Source organism: Canis lupus, chromosome 4 (genome assembly GCF_048164855.1).
Source record: "Canis lupus baileyi chromosome 4, mCanLup2.hap1, whole genome shotgun sequence".
NCBI classification, from domain to species: domain Eukaryota; kingdom Metazoa; phylum Chordata; class Mammalia; order Carnivora; family Canidae; genus Canis; species Canis lupus.
In genome coordinates this window covers 14,948,558-14,974,379 of record NC_132841.1, presented here as the reverse complement: position 1 = coordinate 14,974,379, position 25,822 = coordinate 14,948,558, and the positions used below count along the sequence as shown (strand labels likewise).

The 25,822-nt window shown below is 38.1% G+C and overlaps 1 protein-coding gene and 2 long non-coding RNA genes across 13 annotated transcripts in view; 1 reads left to right on the top strand and 2 right to left on the bottom strand.

Annotated features, from left to right (window-relative positions):
* Positions 1–11,929, bottom strand: part of LOC140631899 (uncharacterized) — a 60,283-nt gene extending 48,354 nt beyond the window's left edge. For both annotated transcript variants that reach the window (XR_012029441.1, XR_012029440.1), the window contains exon 1: positions 11,495–11,929. This is a non-coding gene — a long non-coding RNA (uncharacterized lncRNA). The remainder of the gene's footprint in view (positions 1–11,494) is intronic.
* The window catches only part of RTKN2 (rhotekin 2), a 79,963-nt gene continuing 65,585 nt past the window's right edge, over positions 11,445–25,822 (top strand). For 4 of the 10 annotated variants that reach the window (XR_012029437.1, XR_012029436.1, XR_012029435.1 and 1 more), the window contains exons 1-2: positions 11,449–11,606; positions 18,197–18,393. Coding sequence is in view for 7 of the 10 variants with exons in the window: in XM_072823222.1 (XP_072679323.1) it covers positions 11,547–11,606; positions 18,197–18,393 (257 nt within the window). In the remaining 3 variants the exon portion in view is untranslated. Of the gene's footprint in view, positions 11,607–15,555; positions 15,849–18,196; positions 18,394–25,822 lie in introns of those variants that run through there. The other 6 variants (XM_072823224.1, XM_072823221.1, XM_072823220.1 and 3 more) reach the window with 6 other exon arrangements.
* Positions 25,502–25,822, bottom strand: part of LOC140631900 (uncharacterized) — a 47,552-nt gene continuing 47,231 nt past the window's right edge. Inside the window, exon 3 of the long non-coding RNA XR_012029442.1 lies at positions 25,502–25,655. This is a non-coding gene — a long non-coding RNA (uncharacterized lncRNA). The remainder of the gene's footprint in view (positions 25,656–25,822) is intronic.

The window sequence follows — 25,822 nt, the reverse complement described above, 5'->3', positions numbered from 1 at the left end:
GATTTCCATAGCCATTCTTGTAATTTTATTAATTTTATGAATTTGAAACACAGCTAATAGAGCCAAATTTAGTTTTCATCAATATGTCCAAAAGTGGAAACTAATTACAACTTAGATAATAAAATACATATAATTTTGTATGTAATTTCTATTATTAGCCTGATCATAAGAAAGTATTAAGCAAGGAAGCAAGGTAGAATTCAATTAAATAAGAACTATACAGAAAAATGAGATATTGGGCATTGGGAGGAAAATTCTTTCAGCAGGGAGATCACCAGTTTTCTTTTCTATTTAATATGAGTATTTTCCCTAGGTACAGCATTTTTTTGTTTTTAGATTTTATTTATTTATTCATGAGAGACACACAGAGAGAGAGAGAGAGAGAGAGAGAGAGAGGCAGAGACACAGGCAGAGGGAGAAACAGGCTCCGTGCAGGGAGCCCGATGTGGGACTTGATCCCCGGTCTCCAGGATCATACCCCGGGCTGAAGGTGGCACTAAACTGCTGGGCCACTGGGGCTGCCCCTAGGTACAGCATTTTAAAAGAATATTTTCATTAGACACTTTTAAAATATGAATCCAGTATATGATTAGTATGTGAATTCTTCAAAGTATTTAGTGTTACACATTAAGGAAGACACATTAAACTTGCAGGTAAAATCTCAGAATTTATTTATACCATGTTAGGGAGAAGGAGGGACATTGTTATCACAACATCCACAAAACAAAGAATTGAAACTCCAAATGATGAAGATATTGTTAGGACATAAAAAAATAAAGATGTATATCTGATGACTATATCCTCAAACCTACATAAGTATCCTTTCAAGAAGTCAGAACCATGGTATTTGAGTCACAAGTGACAACAAGTTTTGTTTGTTTGTTTGTTTGTTTTTGGTGACAAAGTTTCTTATTGATACTATACACTATCTTATACTTTATGTATTTCGGCTGAAGAATTTAGTGCATGTTTTATAAATGAATGGTTTCTGTAAGTAATAAAGAAATGGTTTGAATAAATGAAATTATCTTCATGGCAGAGTTAACAAATGGAAAAAATTAGAGCAGTGGTCATCAATAAGTAAGCTTTCATCTAGCATTAGCTATTATTTAACGCTTAATTGGAGCATAACTAGTCAGGAAAGCTTATACAGCTCAAAATGAATTCTAAATCTTTTAGATTTCCCATTGAAAACTGGTAAGGACAGAGATAAGTAATCCAATCCAGGTGTCTTACATGTAAGAAGGAGCTCAGATTTTCGTGTATAATTATTCATTACACATCATCATCATTATTGTGATAGCACCAGTCAACACAGCACTTTACAGAATTAAATGGAGCCTGCCCTACCTGCCTGGCCATTCATAATTCAGCAAATGACAAGCCAAAAACAACAATCCTGTAAGACCTGGAGTTCCTTCTCATGAACAATTTTAGTGTTCAGTTGATGGTCTTTGTGAACTAGTAGTGTACAGCTGCCAAATCGGCTCAAAAACTCTGGAAAGTGGTCACAGGATGTTTTCCTGCCTTTCATTTTCAGAAAATAATAGGAAGGGTATTTTTATAAGACTTTATAATTTATTCTTTCTAATGTGGCACTCTTGATGGAAGACCAGGGTCAACTCCAACAACTCGAAATTTTGTGGTGAGGAAATGGCTGAAGAAGTTTGGAAATAAAGCAGTCTAATAGGCTTGCTTGGCTCTGGAACTTACAGTAAGCAAGCCAACTTCATGATCACCTTGATATCACATACACAAAAAAATATAATTTTTAAGGCCACAAAATAAACTTTTTTTCTTCCAAAATTACCTTGGGTTTTATTTTTCTTAGTTTTAATTCTTTAACTTACAATAAAATTTCAAAAGCATTAAAGACTTTTTAAAGAAGTTTATGCTTGCAAAATAAAGTGTGTGTAGCTATTTAGATATTTTATTTTATTTATTTTTTATTTTTTATTTATTTTTTATTTTTTTATTGGAGTTCAATTTGCCAACATATAGCATAACACCCAGCGCTCATCCTGCCAAGTGCCCCCCTCAGTGAGCATCACCCAGTCACCCCAATTCCCCACCCACCTCTCTTTCCACTACCCCTTGTTCGTGTCCCAGAGTTAGGTATATTTAGATATTTTAGATGGACATGTCATTAGTTCATGCTGAAATGGTCAGTCTTCATTACACTATTAACTGATTTACTTCTTGGGTTTTCATAACTTCCTTAACATCTTCTTCTTGGGATTGGCCTTATATTGATTGGAATAAACCAATTCAATGTTGTTAATTATACTACTGGGATATATTTGCACCTCCTTTACATTTTTCAGACACCTTCACAAATGTTGGATACCAAAACCAAGCCTGTGCAGCAGACAGGGGAAGAATGATCAGTCCTACGTGACAGGTGAAGGAACTTGGGTTTAGAGACACCAAGCAACTCGGCAGGTGGATACTAGGTGGCAGGTCTAAGACTATACTTTATTTTATTATTTATTTTAAAGAATTTTTTAAAAAATTTTATTTATTTATGATAGTCACACAAAGAGAGAGAGGCAGAGAAACAGGCAAAGGGAGAAGCAGGCTCCATGCACCGGGAGCCCGACGTGGGATTCGATCCCGGGTCTCCAGGATCGCGCCCTGGGCCAAAGGCAGGCGCCAAACCGCGGCGCCACCCAGGGATCCCCGAAGACTATACTTTAAATCCTGTCTCTCGGTTTTGTACTTGCATAAGTCAGGGTGGCCTACATGATTCTGTTGCAACAAACAATTGCCCCCAGAGGCTCAAAACAGCAAAGACATATCTCTTGCTCTTAACACATGTCTATCACAAGATATCTGGGGCTCTCTTTAGTTCTGTCCCTCTGCAACCCAGGATATTGTACCATCCACTACCTGGAAAGTTGCTTGTCCCTGGGACAGAGGGAAACAAAATTGTAGCAAATTGCGCACTTGCTCTTAACGTTACTATACAGACACTTCTATTCATGGTTCATCAGCCAAAGCATGCCTCACAGTCATGGCTAACTGCAAGTGGGCAAACCTATGAGGAAATGAACCAGATTAGAAGTATTCTGTGAATGTCACCAATTACAATAGTCTTTCAAGGTACCAAGTATTCAATCCATTCTCCTTCCTATAGGCAATACATATTCACCCTCCCTGAAGAAGAAAACCCAAAAAGTGACATTTAGGGAGGAGGGCAAACACAAAGAACAGGATCTATGGATGAGACTACAGTGTAGTCCCTACATCACAGAGAAATGTGCTTCATGTCTGCTGTGGTTCCTCTTGAACCAAAAAAAACTTTAAACTAAAAGGTCAAGTCATCTGCTTGCCAAACACCCAGTATACGCTGGTGAAACATGTTCAGGGCAACTTCCAAAAAAAAAAAAAGAGAAAAATGGGAGACACAACACTTTTGTCTATAGCAAGTGTGAAATCCCAGAGGGCAGGTATTTTAAGAATCCTCTATCCCAAAGGGAGAGAAAAGGTTTTTTTTGTTTTGTTTTGTTTTGTTTTATTAGACCTACAAGGGGCTTTCCAATTTATTTATTCTCCATTGCTCTTTGTTCTATCTTCTGAAAAATTTCATCTTTGTACAAAGGTGAACAATGGTAACCTTACTGGGACCCTGAACAACTTTTTTCAGGTGGTAGGAGAAAAACAAAGATAATATAGCAATTTTCCCTTAAGACCAAATGTGTGCAGTTTAAGACTGCAGTGCAGAATATTATATACTTCTTATATTTTTGGTGTTTAAAATACTCTTTCCTCTGGACTTCTGTATCAGCAATATGGCAGTCTTCATGAACTGTGGTTCTTCTTATTATTGAACAAGTTTGTGTAAAACATAAATTTTCCATAAAGTCTAACTTTTGTAGCATTGCTAAAATCTCAGGAAAGAAGAAATATCTTTTAAAGAACTCAAACAACCAAAAGAACCCCAAAATAAACAAAACAACCAGGAGTTGAAAATGGAGCTATAAGCTATACCGGCACACATGCTATGCACATACACATGCGGTTTTGTTCTGCCAGTGGCAACTAGAAGGACCTGCACCCGAGATTTTGATATTAAACCTAGGAATTTGGGCTAAATGGTCTCCCATTTCTAGGGCCTTATGGATCCCAGCAAAAGCTTATGCAAATCTTCTTTGGAAGAAAGTTGAGGTTAGCTACCTTCGAAAGTTCAATGTAAGGTTACAGAACACAAGGAAACAAGTCACCATGAGTAAATGTCAGTGGAAACATAAATTAGTATCCTCAAAAATCACAAATATTAAATGACCAGATACAGAATGTCAATTATGAAAAATATTGAAATAAATTAAAAATAGAATCGGATGAATGCTCAGGCAACAAAAGATTACCCAAAGTGACAAGGAAGATATAAAACAGTAACAAAAGTAGACCTCTTATAAATGAAAAATATAATTGTTGAAAGAAAGAAACTCAGTGGTTAAATTTAAGGGAAAATTAGACTCAGATAAATAAATAGGAAGATGGAAAAAATACTCAGAATACAGCCACAAAGAGGCACGAAAATGGAGAATATAAAACAGTGGTTAGGAGATGAAGAAATAGGATAAGATTACATCTTACAATAGGATAAGATTTACAATAGGATAAGACTTACATCTAATTGTAGTCCCTAAATGACAGGACAGAGAGAACACAGGAGAGGCAATTTTTAAAGAGTTAATGCTTATAAATGAAGGCCATAAATCCAAAGTAACAAGATGTATATGTAGTGAGATAAAGAAGTGGTTAAACATTAGAAACATTTCCTTTAAAATCACGAAGAAGACAAGCATGTTCACTTTCTCAGTTCCCATTTAACACTGTATGAGCTGCTTGTCCTAGCCACTGCAGTAGGTCAGGTAAGAATAATACGAATTAGAAAAGAAAGAAACAAAATTGTTAAAATTCACACTTAGTTGTCTACATGGAATACCACCCCCTGCCCTCTGCAAACTTACCATTTATTAGAAATAATAAGAGAATTTAAGTTATCAAGGATCAACTGGTATTTGGATATAATACCAACTAAAGCAAATCGGGGTTATTTTTATACACTAGCCACAAACAGAAGACATATTTTAAAGCAATTATTTACAGCAGCAAGAAGAGATATAAGGAATCCAAAAATATATGGAACAAAAGATACGTAAAACCTCTATGGAAAAGGTACAAAGCTTTTACTGAAAGACATTAAGGAAGATCTACATTTGCAACATACATGATGTTCATGGATAGGAAATGCTCACGTAAGTTTCTTCTAAAGTCAATACAATTCTGATAAAAAAATTCCAACAGGCTTCTTTGCTGTTTCTTCAGAACTTGAGAAGTCAATTCAAAATTTTACCTGAGAGAGCAAAGGACCAGTAAGATCCAAGATAAAGAAAGAAGAAACCAATGGCGAATGTCTAGAAAGAGAACATCTCCAGAACAAAAGCAGGAAGAGAAGAATTTGTCCTCAGCCTAATTGATGGTACTATGCCATCATAGTACCATAGTACCATATGAAGAAAAAAAAAAATTACTGGAGAAGGAGTTGAGTCTGTCTGGGAAACACGAGTGGATAGGAGGGGCTGTGAGGGATGGTGGGAAGTGGAGGCAGCAGAATCAGAGAAAAATTGGAGGAAGTGAAGGGAGTCTGCAAGCATGTCTCTCTGTCAGACATAGACATAGCCAGGTTTTGCAGTGTGATGTTGTTAGATATCTAAATCAGCAGTTTTCCAAAATATTTGTTCAAAATTCCTAAAAGAATTAAATTTTTTTTTGCCTTTTAATGTATTCTTAAGGTGGAATTTGTTATGTTTTAGCATATATTTAAATAGTTACAAGGGATGTAATTGCTGGTGTACTGAAAATAATTATAATTTACAATTTAAATCATTATATTTACCAAGTGTATCTAATGGAATCCCAAATGTTAAAGATTTGATATTCAGCCACCATCAGAAAAGACATGAACCACTTTATCTCTAAATGGGAAATTTTACAAGTTTCTTTTCCTACTTGAACTTCTATTTTTATTCCACTTTCTCCATAGACTTTTATGCTTACATAAAATATTTTTGTGCTTGAGGTCTTCATTGCTCATCCTATAATGTTTCTCTTCAGCAAGCATATAAATGTAAATTGGAATTTTATACATTTTTACATTTCATGTGACTATAAGATTCAATGGTCAAGAGTTTTCTTTTGGTTTTCGTTATTAAAATTGTTAGTAGTAGACAATAACAAAATAAGCATATCACAAATTATAACAGATGAATATTAAACATTGAAAATAAAATTTCCCTGGAAATGAATCTCATAACGAGATAGATGATCCCTTTTTTCCTCCAATTAGTTAATGTATCCACGAGCAAATATTAATGATAGAATGAGATAGTTCTTTTTTTTTTTTTTAAAGGTTTTATTTATTTATTCATGAGAGACACAGAGAGGCACAGACATAGACAGAAGGAGAAGCAGGCTCCCTGTGGGGAGCGTGATGTGGAACTCGATCCCAGGACCCCTGAGCCCAAGGCTGATGCTCAGCCACTGAGCCACCCAGGCATCCCTAGAATGAGAGTTCTTAACATCAAGTCTACATGTGCTATGTAAGCCCCTGGTTCCTTGACTGTGGCAACGTCAACACCAATGAATTTAATTGTCCCTTTGGCCCCCAGATGGTTTTTATACCATACAGCAATGCTGTAGTAGGGATGGCTAACAGCGATACCTTTCTTTTGTCAAGTGGGAAAAGGTAGCTGAGAAAAGGAGACCAATGTGAGGCCCAGAGAGCAGGCACCTTAGATCAATTTTAAGATGAGGAATGCAAGTTGAAGATCTTAACAATGATTCCTTTAAAAACCTATAAAACTTTGGAAAGGTTTTTTGTGCCAAAGTTTGAGGACCACTGATTCAAGTCATGTAACTAATTCTTCTGGCTGATTTGCTTTCTCAGTAAGGAGCCTCTGATTTTAATGTCATTTGGATGTCCTCAGGCCTATGGGTAATACGCAGGTCGCATTAACAGTAACAGTTCAAACTGCACTTCACTTCGTCCCCACCTGCTGACAAACCTCTCATCCTTTGCAAATTCTACCTACTTCAACCTGCCATCCAAGCTCCCAAGCAATGGCTCCTCTTAAGTTTTCACAGATAAATCCACATGGCCAGTTTTCATCTCTCACTGGGCAAAGGCACCAATGCATCACAGCTGTACTTTCACACTTTCACATACTACAATGTACTGGAAATGAATCAAATGTAAGTCAAATTTTGGAAGCCAAAAAAATGTATTGTTATTTTGCTAAGTAAGTATCTTAAAATACCTCACATTCTCAGCATTGTTTAACTTGCGCAAGAATATTTCAAACATCTTAGAATGATTCCTCTTATGACATATTTGAAGCTCACAAAAGATTATATGCAATATATATATAAGTTACTAGGTAAACATTAAAATGAAAATCCAGGAACCCCTTACTTAGTTTAAAAACTAAAACATTACTAGCAGCATTTGCATGCTCTGTTTCCATCCCATCCCCTTGCCTTTCTCCCAGAGACAGTCACTATTTTGAGTTTTGCTCTTAGCACCCTCTTCCATTTTAAATAGAAGCTTTTTATCACACGTATATATTCCTAAACAATAGATTGTTTAGATTTTTCTTATTCAGCTTTGGAAAACTTTCATATTATATGTACTCCTGTGTAACTTGATTTCTTCATTCAATATTTTCAAGATTCAGCTATAATGTTACATACATCTATGGTTTACTTATTTTTACTGACATATTTTATTGGGTACACCATCACAATTTCTTTAATCCATTGTCCTGAAATGAACATTTGGATTGTTTTATATTTTTGCTATTACAAACATGTTGCTGGTACACATTTATAAGAATTTCCCTAAGTATATATGTACCTGAGAATGGAATGGCTTGGTGTACCAAATTTTTCCAAAGTAATTGCACAAATTTACATCACCTCCATCAGTGTATAATACCCTTTTGACTTGTAAATTCACCAGTCATTAATATTATCAAACTTCTTAATATATACCAATATGAGTAACTATAAAATATTGTCTTCTTGGGCTCTTAACCTGTAAATTGCAAATTTGCAAATTTACAGATTAAAATTGATGATAAAGTTGAGCAACTTTTTATGTTTTATTTGCCATTTGGGTTTTATCTCCCACAATATGTCTACCATAACATTTGACCAATTTCCAGTTGGATTTTTATTGATTTGTAGTTCTTTATAATCTAATCTAGGTACTAATTATTTTTCGGTGGTGGGTACATCTTGAATATAACTAACTCTATTCACATAAGCTTGTCTCATTCAGTTCTCAGGTATTGTACATCTGCCCATAGATGCTGATGTTTCCTTCCTACAGCAACAGTGCCTCAAGTTTGTGTGGATAACTAGTTTACAAAGCACTCTCACAAATCTTATCTCATTTGAGTCTCCCAACAACTTTTTAAAAACTAGCTGGGTATTATTATAGTTGTTTTATAGATAAGGACACTGAGTGGCTTGCCCAAGGTCATAGAGCTAATACATCCTCAGATTCTGTATTCCATATCCTCTTTATGATTATATGATGCTTCTGCTGTTTGTAGATTACCACCTCATCATTTAAGCAAATGCTGTACTTCTGCTTAGCATCTTTACTTCAGTGTCCTTTCTTTCTTCCCCCTCTTTTTGTATATAATTCAAAATATAGCTCTAGTATATGAAGTTCATTTTAAATGCATTACCTACAAGATAACAGATGAATAAAGGAAGCACTGAGAGAATTTTTAAGAGAGTCTAGGAGGATATTAGAAACCACAACAGTTATCTGTTCCCGGACAAACCACATTTTTAAACATAATGGGTCTATTATGTAAGAGACCTGATTAAGTTCAGTATTTTCCTTTCTTTTGGCCTTTGAGAGATGTAAAAAGATGAATGCAGGGATTAAGAGAAGAAAAATTTGCTTTGATAGTTATTAGTATTATCTAAATTGGCTGCCCTATGTCAAATACTGATTTTATATTTATTAATTATTAAATATTATCTATTTGTTATATTAGACATAACAAATACTTACAACTAGTCTTATGTGTTGAACCTATCATGGGAAGTAATATTGGTAGAACAGTAATCCCATCATTCACCTTTCATTTGAAGCTTTTACACCTGGACTATTGGGTGGGCATCCATTGACTGTGGGAGCCCAAGGAAGGTGTTAGCAGCTCTCAAATGAGAGATGCCCAAATGCTATTTTTCAAAGAACTGAAACAGTAAAAGATTATACTTCTTACTTTCTGGGAGTGGTTAAGTTCATTCATTCATTCATTCATTCATTCATTCATTCTTAAGCTGACCAAACTACTCATGTGAAATCTTTAACCTTTTGGTAGTTTCCATTTCTTTTTATGTGCACCACATACACCAGAGAAACCTATGTTTGATGTAACTACCAGAAGGACCTGGGGATAAATAAGGAAACATTTCTGCTCTGAGGTATTTTAATCACCATATAATAGTTCTATCTTAAGCACTTCCTGGACACATCCCTTGATGAATAATAAAGAGATAGGACTACATCATATCTTCTCCAAAGAGAAAAGTCTTTAATAGCAACTGTCAATTCCACAGATAATTACTAAATATGGTTTTTCTAGATCTCTTTCTTCAAGTATTATAAATAAATGCATCTCCAGTTAGTATTTACTCATCAAACATTCCTACAACCGTGTCCAATTTAAAACTGGTTGGCTTGCCTCTGTTTCCATGAAGTGATGGCTTCTATAAGTATTTTGCTTTGAGTCTGAGAGCTGTGTGTTATATGAAAAATAATATATGTCTGATGATGTGCTCCCTGTGTGTATTTCTTTTATGAGTCAGGGACTCTATAAGGCTCATGCAGCTCACTTTGAGTAGAGATAATTATACCACAAAGTGGTGAGCATAAGAGAGAGGTGTGCATTGGGGGAAGGGTACCTAATGACTTTGGAATTCAGATCTGTGTTTGGAGAGAATGAGGTGAACTCATTGTGTTGGTAATTTTGAGCTGTATGTATTTTATAGTTGTGTGTAAGGATATGGGTCATTTCTAATGACCCATACATTCCTAATGTAAGGGAACGGTCATTCCTAGCTGGGCAGCTTCTAGTATCATCTATTCCAGAGGGCCTCAAAGAAGCAAATTACCTAATTGAGAGGATGGGCACTCTTCATATTTTCAGAAGTAAATCTCCAAGCCAACTGCCTAAAAAAGAGCCTTGTGGATAATGTGACCATACAATTTATATATATATATATATATATATATATATATATATATATATATATACACACCCAATTATGGAAGGAAAAGGGCCTAAAGCCTTCTATGAGGTGATGGTGGGAGAGAGATGATTTGGTTCATTTTGCACTGTGGAGAAAAGAATGTCAGAAGTCAAGAGAAGAGTCCCGGGCAGCCCGGTGGCTCAGCGGTTTAACGCCGCCTTCAGCCCAGGGCATGATCCTGGAGACCCGGGATCGAGTCCCGCATCGGACTCCCTGCGTGGAGCCTGCTTCTCCCTCTGCCTGTGTTTCTGCCTCTTTGTCTCTCTGTGTGTCTCTCATGAATAAACAAATATGATCTTTAAAAAAAAAAAGAGAGAGAGGAGTCCTGTTGTCTTTTCAAGGATAGGCCAGGACACGGGATTGTAAGAACCTTACAAAGGGCCTGAAATCCTCAGCACTTAAAGATTCCATACCTTCCCATTATGATTAATAATAAAACCCTTTAAGGAGTCTTTGTTTCGGTTTTTAGGGACAGCCAAAAATGGGGCTTTGGGAAAAGACTACTTCACTCTGCCATCACCTTGGATGATGATCCAAGGTGGCTCGGTGGGGAAGGAGTAACGAGAAAGTATTTTGCAAGAAAAGAATAGACTACTTTCAAGAAAGAAGTCTTTGCCAGAAGAACAGACCACTTGGGCGTGTGTGGTGGGGGATCTGCGATCACAGAGCAACTCCTGGGGCTAAGAAAACACCTGTGAAACGCCAACGGCATCTCAGCAGCCGGACTGACCGAGTGACCCCGGCCGACCTGGCCGTGCGCGCTGGGACCGGGCCACAGGCACCTGCTGCCGCGTGGGTCCGCGAGGCGCCCGAGAGCCCGCCCGCACCGGGACGCGGGGAGAACGCGCTCCGCGCCGGGGACGCGCCTCGCACGCCACCAGCACAGACCCCGCGGGGTCGGGCGCTCCCCGCGCCGCCCTGCCCACTCGGGTCGCTGGCCCGCCCACACCCCGGTCGCTGCCTTAAGCCCGCCGGCCGCTCCCGCTCCCCGCTCCCGGCTCCGCGGCCGCTCCCCGCTCCGAGCCCCCCCGCGCGTGCGCCCTGCGGCTGGAAGCCCCCCGCGCCCCTCCCCCCGCGGCCCGACTTGGTACGGCCCGGACGGCGGTTGGCGTCCTCCGCGGCCCCGGCGAGCGGCGGGCTTTTCAAATCTCACCTTCGGAGGAGTGGCGGCGGCCCCGGCGGCGGCCCCGGCGGCGGCGCTGGACATGCAGGGGCCGAGCGGGAGGCGCCCCGAGCTGCGCCCGGCGGGCCTTCCCGCCCAGCAGGTGAGTCTGGCCTGGTGGTCGAGGCCCCGTGTCTCGCCCTCAGCCGCGGCCGGAAGCAGGGAAGGGCCGCGAGGCCGCCTTGCGGGGCTCCGCGGGGCCCGAGGGCTCCTCAGCCCCCACGGCCCGACCTCTCCCGGAGGGGGCCCGACGCACCTGCCCGCAGCTCCCGCCGCCCTCCGGGGCTCGGACCCCCCAACCCCGAGGCGATGCGGGGGGCGGGGGCATAGAGGCTCCGGCCTCCCCGAGCGGCGCGCCCGAGGCCCGGGCAAGACCGTGTGCTGGACGGGAATACGAGCCCTGGAGCCGCGGCCCCTCAGCACAGAAACTCGGGAGGGCGGGGTCGGAGGAGCAAACCGCCGCCCGGGAACTTGAGGAAAAGTTGCTTTGAGGGTGGACGCTTCTTGAATTGGAGAGGAGGGGCGTTTGCTGTTTCGCCATGTAAAGCGTGTGTTAGAAACCCTTTTACTTCACGGAGACTAACCTTTTTTTCCCCCTTAGGGAAATCAGTTCTTAAAATGTTATATTTGCCCCTTAACCATAACGTTGGAGTCTTAAAAGAAAACTGCTGTCATCAAGCTGGATCTTCACTTCTATTTTAACCTCCACCTTCTCTTACCGAATTCTGAGGAAGATTAAACCCTATGAAAATGCCAGTTTTGCAGGTCAAAATTGGTAGGCTATTAGCAATTTTATATGCTCCAGCCTGTTACCTTTGCTTAGAAACCTATTATCTTTTTTTTTTTTTTTTTGAGACCTCAAGTAGATACAAAATTGTTAGGAAATCTTCAATGATACTGAGAAAAATAAAGCAAGACATTAAGAGTCGTTATGCAGAAAAGTCTAACTCCTTTATTAGTAATGCTGTTTTTGAAATGCCGGCATTTCCAAAAATTTCAGACATTCTGATGTAAGATACTTTTTTTTTTAAGATTTTATTTATTTATTTATTTATTCATTCATTCATTCATGAGAGACACACACAGAGAGAGGCAGAGACACAGGCAGAGGGAGACGCAGGCTCCATGCAGGGAGCCTGACGTGGGACTCGATCCAGGGTCTCCAGGATCATGCCCTGGGCTGAAGGCGGTGCCAAACCGCTGAGCGCCCCCCCCCCGCCCCCTCCCCCGCCCCCCCCCCCCCCCCCCCCCCCCCCCCCCCCCCGTCTGCCCAAGATACTTCTTTTCTGTCCTGTCCCTTTTGTGCTTTGGCTGTCTCGATTGTTAACAAGATCTTGATTTCTAGTGAATTGGCAATTTGTTGAGGTTCTCGTGTGTGTTACACAGGTGTTTGTATAGTCGTTCAAGTAAATTTGTTTAGCTGCTTGTAGCAGTAATATTTAGGAATTATACAAAAGAGAGAAGAGGATAAGGTCATGAAAGAACCTTAGCTACATGGAATGAAAATAAATATTTAAATATGCACAAGGGCTGGATTATTTACATGTGAGAAAGTGTAATATTTAATGATTTTGAGGCATCAAGAAAATAGTTGAGTTGTGGAGTTCCTTCTGTTTGGATCTTGGATAAAAATTACGAAATAGTAATAGGTTTCAACCTAGTGTTTGCTGTTTTTCTTTTGACCTTAATGAACCTGCCATCTAATAGGGATAGGACCAAAGATTCTTGAGGTAGTTGGAACACTAGTAAAAAACCTGTACTTAAACCTTGGAGTCATCTGTGAGTACACACAGCATAGAGTATTCTATGCTTTGGAGTCAGATTCAGGTCAAATCTAACTCTGCTTGTTGTACAAAACCTTGAATACATTACCTGTTATTTCTAAATCCTTGGATTCCACAGTTGTGAAATGGGTAAAATGCTTATTCCAGAAAGTTCCTGGGAATTGAGAACCTCTTTAAAATACTTAGCATAGTACCTAACACTCAGAATGTGCTTGAGAGAAAACTGTTTTCTTACTATCTTTTGTCCCATTCACCTGAGATGTTTGGGCAGCAGGCCAAATCCAAGGACCCAGAGAGGTCTTGTAGGACCAGCCAAGAAGGTTCTTGGCTTCCTACAGGATGGAAACCCTACATGACCCACAGGAGGTGAAATAGTTTATTGAAGATACAGAGAGCAAATACAGATGAATGTCTAGGAGACTTGGAAAGAAAAGGAGCATATGTCTTAGTTTGGGGCCTGGGAGTTTTATTGAGGATGATGGTCTGGAGTATGTGTCTTCTCAGGCATCCAGAAAATGATTAGAACAAAGATTAGTACCCAAAGTGTCATTGCTGGGAGTGGGGGGTGGGGGTGGGTGTCTTCGCGTCAAGATGTGTAGCACTGGTAGTCTGGAACACACATACGGTAGATTCCTCCAGACATTTTCATCTGGTTCTTCCTTAGATGTTATCTGTTCTAGAGAAATCATGAGTTCCTTCCCGTACAGGGAGGATGTGCATTATTTGCACTATAAGGCATGTGTAAAGTGGGGTGTGGGTACAGGTCCTAGCAAGAATGGAAGCAGGAAAAGGAGCAAAAAGGTTTTTATGGAGTCCTTCAGTTTCCTTGTCTCATTATCTCATTTCAGTAATATATACAGAAACATGAATTATTTCTCTAATGCCATTCCCCAGAATGACCACTATTCATGATTTCTAGACTTTTTCTGTACATAACCAGTTCTTAAAATAACACACTATTTCTTTTACAAGGATGTATGCTATATATACTCTTGCAGTCTTTTTCATCATGGTCTCTTAGCTAACATGGTTTACCTATATCCATTAGGTGGGTGATAGCTTCTATATGGATTACTACAGTTGTCTTAGTGGCAGTGCAACATTTTTTTTTTTAAGTTGGCACTTAATTTCAAAACTAAGGCCATTTTCTTCGCACTTCCTTTGTTCCATTCTAGGTCTTCAAACCTAGTATAATCTAGATTTGCACTTTTAAATTCTTTCCCTATTTCATTTTTAGCGTTATCCTGTTAATTTTTATCAGCCTGACTTTATATACTTGCATGATAAGGACCGTGCCATAAGCCTCTGTTTGACTTATAAGGAAGCTCTTTAGAAAATTGAAGAAATGGCAAGAAGAAGATTTTTCTCCCATTCTTTGCTTTTTCTGGAGACTTGCTTTTAGACACTTCTACAAGGGATGGATATATGCTTTTGTCTGGAGTCCTACTGGGTCTTGACTCCGCCATTATGGTTGAGGCAGGAGCAGTAAAGATTTTAGCTCCCTACTGTTCCACTCCGAGGTTAGTAAACATCATCCTTAAATGCTCAGTTTGTGCCCTCATTAGATGATCATTGTTCTCACTGTGGATTAGCACATCAACTCTTACCCCAGGAGCACTTTGTACCCCTTACTAACCAAAATTAAGTTCTTTGATTCCATATAGACTTTCTTGGCTGGAGTCATCACTTGACCAGAGAAGTTTTCTCTGTGTGAAGTACAAATGTGTACTGAAAGAAGTTGCATGGAGAATACAAAACTGGCTAACATCATGGCTCTTTTTTTTTTTTTTTTTTTTAAACCCCAGTACATTCGAAAGCCCATACACTTAACAGTTCATCTTCCTCATGTCAGCCCTCCCAGATCCACATCTGCTCACTGTAGAATAGGGGAGATGAGGTTATAGTTAAATATGTATGTAAATTTGGCTGGGTTAGGGCTCAGCAAACTATATCTGTAAAAGAACAGAGAGTAAATATTTTCAGCTTTGTGGACCACATGGTCTTAGTTGAAATTACCTCTGCAATTGTAGTTTGAAAGTAGCCTTAGATCATACAAGTGGGCGTGACTGTACCACAGTACAAGTTTATTTACAAAAGACAGGCATTGACTGGGCTATAGTTTACTGATCTCTGCTCTAAAGGATAGAATTCTAATATTAATATCTATTAGATAGATCTCATTTCCTTAATGAATATTTAATCTCACAGATAAGGTGACTTAATAAACAAGCCCTAACTTTGCATTTCATTTCTGCACTATTTCCCAAGCCTCTATAATTTTAAAGTCTTTATCAGTGAGTGATGAGAAGACAATCTTCATTTATAAGATGGAAACCCAGGAAGCCCAAACTGATTCTTTAATGTATTTGTGGCCACCTACTGGTTCCTTAAGATTGTTGCAACTCTCCAGATTGTGATGGAATTTCAAGTACTACAGGAGTGGATCTCTACACTGGCTATACATTGAATCACCAGAGGAACTTAAGAAGAAACAAAACAAAACAAAACAAAAAACACCAAAAAACTCAGGCTCCACCTCCAGAAAGTCTAATTGTTTTGTGGTGAGTCTTCAGTTTAGGTAGTTTTATAAGGCCCTTCCCCTACGAGAGGTGATTCTAATGTGCAGCCAGCTTTAAGAATCGCTGTGCTGGTTCATCTGGCTGCCTCACAGTAACATTTAAAAAGCAAAATTGAATTTAATGGCACCAGATGGTATTTGTTTATATTTGAGTTGTGGGGTAAAGCTATTCATCCTGACTTCAAGTTGCTCCCTGTGTGCACTCTCTAATACTAACCAGCCTGCCAGAGTTTATTTCTATAGACATATGGGCCACATAGATAATTCTTATAATTAATTATTAATTACATTAAAGAAGAATTTACTTTGGGACTGGCAAAGTCATAAAAAGATGAAATGGAATTGTTGAAGTTCAGCCATGTTTAAAGAAGGAAAATCTGCAAACGACTACATTTATATGGTATGCCAGTTATGAGTTATACTACTAAAGATGGTTTTTATGTGGTAATTACATGATGTAATTACACAAGGTAATTAACCAGATCTGTTTTTCTGCATGTGAATAGTACTTTTGATTGATTTGGATAGTCAAGTTAAATCATCTACTGCAGCTTCTCTCCTAGGGCAATTTTCATAGACTTGCTCTTTTGACTTTTAGGTTTTCTTCTTGAAAAGATTGTCTTTTTAATGTATGGCACTTATTTTTTTAAAGATTTTATTTATTTTTTCATGAGAGACACACAGAGAGAGAGGCAGAGACACAGGCAGAGGGAGAAGCAGGCTCCATGCAGGGAGCCTGACGTGGAACTCGATCCCGGGACTCCAGGATCTTGCCCTGGGCCGAAGGCAGGTGCTAAACCACTGAGCCACCCAGGGATCCCCAATGTCTGGCACTTTTGTTGTTAGATTCCATTTACATTTTTTGATACAGATTTTGATCCAATTAAAAGTTTTTTTGCCACAGAAGCCAGGATGGTCACTTTACTTTTAGTAATAGACATTCTGGAGCATTATTATGTTTATAGTATAGTAAAGAGTATCCAATGATTTATAATTTTTTAAAAAGCTACTGTGAATTAACTCAGAATAAGTACATTTCAGTTTATAGAATTTTAATGTTATATGTGTAACTTGTGTATAGAACCAGGGCATTGCAAGACTTTCAGAACTAAAATGATTTAGTAATTTCATGATGACTTTTTTTTTTAAGGATTTATTTATTTATTAAATAGAGAGGCAGAGACATAGGCGGAGGGAGAAGCAGGCTCCTCACAGGGAGCCCAATGTGGACTCGATCCCCGATCCCGGGATCACAACCTGAACCGAAGGCAGGTGCCTAACCTGCTGAGCCACCTAGGCGTCCCTCATGGTGACTCTTAAAACTAAAGTAAACATATACAAAAGTACACTCTAAATATCCATTCCAAAATAATAAATAAATAAATAAATAAATATCCATTCCATCCAATAGCTAAAGCTTCTGACATTTTCTAGGCACAGTGCTTTCACCCTTCTGAGATTTTATTTACATTGCTTACCATGTCTGCTAAACCTTAGTCCCTTTCCCAGCTTCTTCTGTAGAAAATTTTTCCTTGGTTAATTCAGTGTCATCAAACACATCTTGCCATTCCACAATACAACTTATATAATACGTACATGTGCTGTGTTGTTGTTTACATTAGTTACTATATTCCTTAGGTTGTCCTAAAACAAGTTAACAAAACTGGGTGGCTTTAGACAGTAGAAATTTATTATCTCATCATTTTGGGGTCCAGAAGTATGAAATCAGGGTACCTACAGATCCATATTCCTGCTAAAGAGTGTGGGAAGAATTCTTCTTGCCTTTTCCAGCTTCCCATGGTTGCTTGGTGGTCCTTAGCTTGTAGACTCATGACTCCCATCTCTGCTTCAGTCTTTGCATGGAGTTCTCTCTGTTTCTTCACATGGCTTTTCCAGAAGAACAACAGTCACTAGATTTATGGCCCTCATGACTCCAGTATCCCCTCATCTTAACTAGTTATCTCTGCAAAACCCTGTATCTGAATAAGATCACATTCTGTGGTTCTGGGAGGACAGGAATATTTGGGGGACGTTATTCAAACTCGTGAAGTTATGCTAAGAATATGTAATGTTTCTCACACTTATTTCTGTTCTGTTTCTTCACTAGATTGTAAAGACTTCCAATAAAACAAGAAATTCAGGTTTTGCAAAGAGCATTTTCAAATAGCTGTATCTTTTGTGCTATCATACCTCAAAACTTTGTTACTTTCTCAATATGTTATAACATTAAAATGATGGCTAGTACATTTTCCATCTATTGGGGTAAAAAGAAATGTTATAATTTTGTATTTTTGCTATCTTTTAAAAATGCTTTCTCTCTCTTTTTTAAAGGACTGCAGTATTCAAGAAAAAATAGATTTAGAAATTCGAATGCGGGAAGGAATATGGAAACTCCTTTCTCTGAGCACTCAGAAAGACCAGATCTTGCATGCGGTTAAGAATCTCATGGTATGCAATGCTCGAATAATGGCTTACACATTGGAGTTACAGAAATTAGAAGAACAGATTGCAAATCAAATTGGAAGATGGTTAGTAGCATAGTTTTTCCTATGGCTTTTAATGTACTCAAGTATTTGAATTAAGAACACAATATAATTTGACTTTAATGTGAACTATCAAATCATCAAAGCTTTTAAAAAATAAATGCACTGAAGTAGTCTCTGATATTATAACATTTTGGCACTAGAACTCAGAGTATATGTTAAAGCAGCAGTTTTCACTAGGCCATTTTGTTGTAATCTAGATGGTAAAATGAAATGGTTAAGAAGCAGGAACTGAGGGAATATTTTGAAAAGGACCAAGACTGGGGCCTCTGGGTGGCTTAGTTGGTTAAGCCTCTGACTCATAGAGCTCTTCAGCTCAGATCAAGATCTCATTGTTGTGAGATTAAGCACTGCCTCCGCCTGGGCTCAATGTTCTAAGGAGTCTGCTTGAGATTCTCTCCCTTTCTGTCTGCCCCTATCCCCCCATGCTTCTGCATGCTCCCCCCCTCTCTCTCTCTGAAATGATAGATAAATAGGGATACCGGGATGGCTCAGTGGTTGAGCATCTGCCTTTGGCCAAGGGTGTGATCCTGGGATGGAGTCCCACATCGGGCTTCCTGCTTGGAGCCTGCTTCTCCATCTGCCTATGTCTCTGACTCTCTGTGTGTGTGTCTCTCATGAATAAATAAATAAAATCTTTAAAATAAATAAATATATAATAAGATGATAAATCTTTTTTTTAAAGGTCCAAGACTGATAGCTGAGTATATAGAAATGTGAATTTTTTAAAAAATAAATTGCTTAAAAAATGCTAATAAAGAGGTGCTAGCTGAGAGTAATTGGAACTTAGGTATAGAAATTGAAATGCACACTCCTTTCACATGGTGAACATAAGTCCTAGAGAGGCAAGCAAACTGACTCAAGGATGTCACTGGCTAGGGACAGAAGCTACGGAGAGGTTACTTAGGATTTGCTAAGTACGTTTTAGTCCTTGCTCTTTTGATTATTACTCTGTGCTGCCATTTGGTATCAGGTCTAGGATTTGTATATGAAATTTATATCCTGTCCTTTTTACAATACCAAGTCTTAACTTGAACCTAAAAACTGACACAGCTCAGTGACTAGATGTTAGTTTCTTTTCTAATATAAATGTTCTTACAACACCAGTTGTTGATCAGTTTAAAGCTCTAGCACTAGCGAAGAATTTCTCTTTATATGATAGTGGCCATTTTGCTGTTACCTCCACTAAATTCTTGAAACATAAGATAAAAACACAGATTACGAAAAGATTTTTGTAAAAATAAAAAGTTGATGAGATTGTGATAAAATAAAGACTTGTGTACAAAGTAACTACTGTTTATTTGCAGTACTCCTTTTGGATAGCTATTTTCTCTGTGCCAGAGTTCCTTCAGTATGACTGGCAAGATAATATTTACATTTTGAAAATTAAGATTATATTTAAAACCTAATCTGATACATTTTACATCATTATTATTCAACAAATGTCAAATTATTTTCGTTATTATATATCCCTGACATTATAAAATGAAATTACTCTTGTGTCACAATTTAGGAAAATATTTTTTCAGATGGACACACCATAGTTTGAGTCAGTGTCTCTCAAACTGGTTTGCATATATCAGTGAAAGTACATGACTATGTGTCAGGAGATATACAAAGCCATAGGATAAATATGGCAGGTCTTTTTTTTTTTTTTTAAGATTTTATTTATGAGAGAGGCAGAGACATAGAGGGAGAAGCAGACTCCCCATGGGGAACATGATGTGGGACTTGATCCCAGGACCCCGGGATCACCACCTGAGCCAAAGGCAGACACTCCACCACTGAGCCACCTAGGTGCCCTGGCAGATCTTTTTAAAACTATGAATTTTTAGGATAAAACATGAGAAATTTGGAACTAAGGTATTATTTGGGTAATTCTATTCACAGGGATATATGTTCTCGCCTAGTCCTTTTTTTTTAGATTTTATTTATTTATTCATGACAGACACAAAGAGAGAGAGAGAGGCAGAGACACAGGCAAAGGGAGAAGCAGGCTCCATGCAGGGAGCCCGATGTGGGACTCGATCCTGGGTCCCCAGGATCACACCCCGGGCTTCTGAAGGCAGCGCTAAACCGCTGGGCCACCGGGGCTGCCCTCCCCTAGTCAGTCAGTTATTAATTAATTAATTAATTAATTAATCTTATTTATTTATTTATTTATTTATTTATTTATTTATTTATGAATGATAGTCACACACAGAGAGAGAGAGAGAGGCAGAGACACCGGCGGAGGGAGAAGCAGGCTCCATGCACCGGGAGCCCGACGTGGGATTCGATCCCGGGTCTCCAGGATCGGGCCCTGGGCCAAAGGCAGGCGCTAAACCGCTGCGCCACCCAGAGATCCCCCCCTAGTCCTTTTTAAGGACATTTTTTTAAGAGAGGACTGTTTGAGTGGAAGAGTTTGAGAAGCACTGGTTTAAGTACAGTGTGGGGGATCCCTGGGTGGCGCAGCGGTTTAGCGCCTGCCTTTGGCCCAGGGCGCGATCCTGGAGACCCGGGATCGAATCCCACGTCGGGCTCCCGGTGCATGGAGCCTGCTTCTCCCTCTGCCTGCGTCTCTGCCTCTCTCTCTCTCTCTGTGACTATCAAAAATAAATAAAAATTAAAAAAAAAAAAAAAGTACGGTGTGGCACTCAACACTTGCTATTATATCACCTCTTATGGTTACATGCAGTACTCCTCTAGGAATTCATATGTTTTCATACTTATGTTCTTTACATATTTATAGTGAATTATGAATTGACCATTTTCTTAATTTGGTAGTATGACTTAGTGCTAAAGTTACCTATTTATGAAAATGTCAAATAAGCTTAATCCTTATTGGGTTTATATAAAAAAAGATAGGAAAAAATATCTGGGACTCTCAACTGGAAATGTGTGTGATTTTCAGTTTCTATAGGGATTATCTTCATTAGATGAAAATAGCTTTGCTGCTATACACACCTATTTGTTCATAATTCATGTAAAAATGTCTCCCCTAATTATAAAATTATTTATTTAAAGGAATCTGAATAACCTCTACTAATTCTTTTGTCTACAATTCCATTTTGTTATGTGCATATATAACCTGGTATCACTGATCAAATATAACTGGAAATTATAATACTTCTTATTACATAAAAATGATCTAAATATTAAGGAGAGTCTTACAGTAGTTTTCAGTGTCCAGAAGAAAGTTATGTAAATTATGCCATTTCATTAGTCAATCAAATATTTACTGAATAGTACTTGTAGAACGATTATTAAGTACTGTGTTGGTGTATACAAATTCAAAGAACAGAATTTGTCAAAATATGAAAATATTTGTATATTAACAGTAAAATATTTTACCTTTAGAGACTCAGTAGCCTGTTCCTTAGCTTTGTTTAATAGTCTTTAAGGTAGAAAAATGCTTTGTTTTTATATTGTTACCAGAGTTAAAATAGCATTTTAATGAGTCTACTGGCCGGCAGCCCCGGTGGTGCAGCGGTTTACTGCCGCCTGCAGCCCGGGGTGTGATCCTGGAAACCCGGATGAGTCCCACGTCGGGCTCCCTGTATGGAGCCTGCTTCTCCCTCTGCCTGTGTCTCTGCCTCTCTTTCTCTCTGTGTCTCTCATGAATAAATAAATAAAATCTTAAAAAACAAAACAAAACAATGAGTCTACTGGCTACCTCTAGTCTACCTTCTCTAAAATTTTATTATAAAATGTCAAAAAATAAAAACAGACAATACATCTAGGCTTTGTCAAAGAAGAATCAAGTCAGAACGAAATGGTAGACTTGAAAAAGATCTGATGAAAAAAAAAAGAAAAAGAAAAAGATCTGATGAAAGAATTGGATCTGAATCTTCTAGATTACGAAGGATGGATAAGGTTGGTTGGGTGAGTAGGAGGAAAGTTCACTCCAAGAAAGAAAAATAGCAAAATAAAAGCTCAGGATGAAAGATGACCATGAATTATTTAAGAGAAGTGAAGAGATGTATTTGGTTGAAGTTCAAGGTGAAGCCAGAGTTGAAAAACAAGGGGGAAGCAAGATTCAGGAAAGTTTAGAATGCTAGTTGGCAGGTTAAGAGTTATTAACTGACAGATTTCCGGGTCCCAGATATGCTAGGGTGTGCACAAATATTCCATTATAAACTGAGAGAGGTAGAAACCTCTTTATTAAAGACTTGGCAAATGGGATTTTGCAATATTAGATCATTGTTTCAAAGAACACACAGTGACTATGTGGCTAGGACACGAACCCTGATGACCTAAAAGCCTGAGTACTCCTCACTCATGTAGGAAGTCAATAGGTGTTAACTAATAGCCTTTGAAGTGCCAGATAATTGTGGTAAGGTGTTTGCAAATGTCACAATATAAACTGAGAGAGGTAGAAATTTAAATTCTTTTTAAACTTCCTAGCATGCTTTTTGTCACCTTCATGCCTATTCTTAGGTTCTGACTTTTGTTGGCCTCTATGCTTGTCATGTTACAGAGTGTCAATTATTGTTCCCTACTTTGTTTATAGGGAACTTTGTTTATAACTTTTTTTTAGTCAACTTTTAATTATGAAATTCATATGTAAAAAATAGAATAGTATGATAAAAATTGTAAGAATAGTATATTCTTTACCTAGATGGACCAGTTAATAGTTTACCATATTTATTCATCTACCCCCCATCTTTGTATTTATACACATATGCATATTCACACACATTCATTTTTTATATTGATTCATTTGAAAATAAGTTGCAGACAACATGGCATGTACATCTCAATGGTTCTAAAAACATCCTGTTACAGAGCCAAAATATGATTATCATATGTAAAATATTAACAGTAATTCCAATGTAATCATCTAATATTCAGTCTGAATTACTTTAAACTAGCTGTTAAAATCTTTTATAGTTGTTTTTCCCAAACCAGAACTCAATCAAGGTTCATGTAGTACATGGTTGATTTTGACTGTTTTCTTTTAATCATTTTACTTTTTTATAAAGACTTATTGCCATTAATAGAGTCTATACTTTACAAAATATCCTTTAAAAATATCCTGCATTTTTGGGACGTGTGGGTGGCTCAGTGGTTGAGCGTCTGCCTTTGGCTCAGGGCATGATCCTGGGGCGGGATCGAGCATGCGAGGAGCCTGCTTCTCCCTCTGCCTATGACTGTGTCTCATGAATAAATAAATAAAATCTTTTTTAAAAATCCTGCATTTTCTATTTATTTAATTATCTCTTTATGGTATCATTGAAAACTTTTCTCCTGTTTTCTGTTTTTGCTGCACCTGGAATTTGGGTCTAAAAGCTTATTTATAAGACTCAGGTTAAATATGTTTTTGGCAAGAATTTCTTTAGGGGAAGTTGAGTAAGATCGATGCTGCCAATGTGAATGTGATGGGATAATAACTGGCTCTATCACTGTACACTGCAGTTTGATCCCTTGGTTTGGATGACAGTTGCTTGATTTCTTCTTTGTGATAGAATGGTTTTTTACTTGCAGTTCTAAGTTATCTTTGGAACATTATGGGACTAGGAGAGTACTCTGTTATCTAAGTAGCTTTCACTTAGTGATTATATCTGTTTATGATCCTTGCCTATATTATTGTAATGGGGTTTGCAAATAGTGATTATCTAACACTATTATTTTTTCTACACTTTTTAGCTTCTGTAAGGAAAGGTATTCCTCTCCTTTCTCTCTCCATAGAATCATGGATTGTTATTTACTCAGTGTATTATCATTTATAGCCATTAATCTTTTTGATCGATAAATTGTCTAAAATTTGATGGAAATTCCTTCAGACTGACTTCTTTATTCTTTTAACTTACCTCTGTTAGTCCTTAAGAACTTCATTGGGCACCTGGGTGGCTCAGCCCGGTGAAGCGCTTGCCTTCAACTCAGGTCACAATCTCGGGGTCCTAGGATCCAGCTCCTTGTCCTCATCCTTGGGCTCACTGCTCAGTGGGAAGTCTGCTTCTCCCTTTGCTTCTGCCCACCCCCCACCCCCCTATGCACTCTCTCTCTCACTCTTTCCCTCAAATAAAAATACCAAGAAAAAAAAACTTTTGAAAAAAGAACTTCCTTAATTTCTAACACAAAAAAGATGACCCAGGCTTGTCCTGTATTTTCTGAGCCTCACACTTAGAATCAGCCATTTGTCTAATGAGTCCTGGTTCCCTTTAATGGTGAATGGTATTTTGAAATCAAGATCTGGGCACTGAGTGTGCTCATTGCTATTGGGAATCACTGTTTTTAGACCTTTATAGTAGACATAGCTATGGGAGAGACTTTTAAAAAAATTATGAGTTTATATTGATATTTGTAGGTTTTTGTTTTCTTGAATTTTTAGCTTTTTTCTTCTGAAAATCTTAATTCCTAATAACAGTAATTTGTTTCCTTATTTGTTTAATAATATGATTATATAGTTTCATAATTTTAGTATTAATATGATTATTGACAGTAAACCCACCTAGGCAACTTCAGGATTTCTTTGCAGGTCTTTTCTGACATTCAGAAATTATGAAAATTTTCTTGCCTACGAAAAGTTTGAAAGGATTGGATTGTACAAAGACTCAATATACCCACCACCTAGATTCTCCAATTAATATTTTAACTACATTTGCTTCATTCTAAATTCATACTTCCATTCATCTGTCAATTCATCTTACTTTTTGTGATGCAATTCAAAGAAAGTTCTTTTTGTGTGAGTGTGTGTCTATATCATGCAAACATCCTATACATCCTGTGGATAGACAGGAGACCATGATTAAAAGTTACTTAAAATGATCTTTTTCTTTCTGAATGGTTATGTTATCAATCTCCTAAACAGAGTCATCTATTATTTCAATTTGAATTTGCCTTTTTTTTTAACCCTTGGAATAAATTATCTTCTTGGATATGTACTGTTTCTTTTTCTCCAACTTGCAATTAGTAGCACCTACCTCTACCTTCCACTCTTATGTGGCAAGCATTGTGAACTGATTTTTTTTTTTTTTTTTTTTTTTTTTTTACCACCATAGGTTTTGCCTGTTCCAGAACTAAAATAGATGGAACTGTCTAGGATATACCCTGCTTTTGCCTTCAACATAATACTTGTGAGATTCATTATGTAACTAGTGATTTGCTCCTTTTTATTGATAAGGAGTATTCCCTTGTATGACTATACCATGGTGCCACTCCCTTGTAGTGTTGATTCATCTCTAATTTCTTCTTGCTTTTGGTTGCTTGCTCGTCCTTTCAGGTAGTTGTTTTTAAAGTAGTTTTTCCCGATTTTATGTTGTTTTCTGTGGGAAACAGAAGATGGAGAGGGAGAGTTTTTCTAATATGGGGTACTCAGTCATTACCAAAAGAGGAATTCAAAAAAAAAAAAAAAAAAAAGAGGAATTCATTTTTTGTCTGATCAAACAGATTATTTTTTTCAACTTTAAGGAATATTTTGTAATTTTCTTTC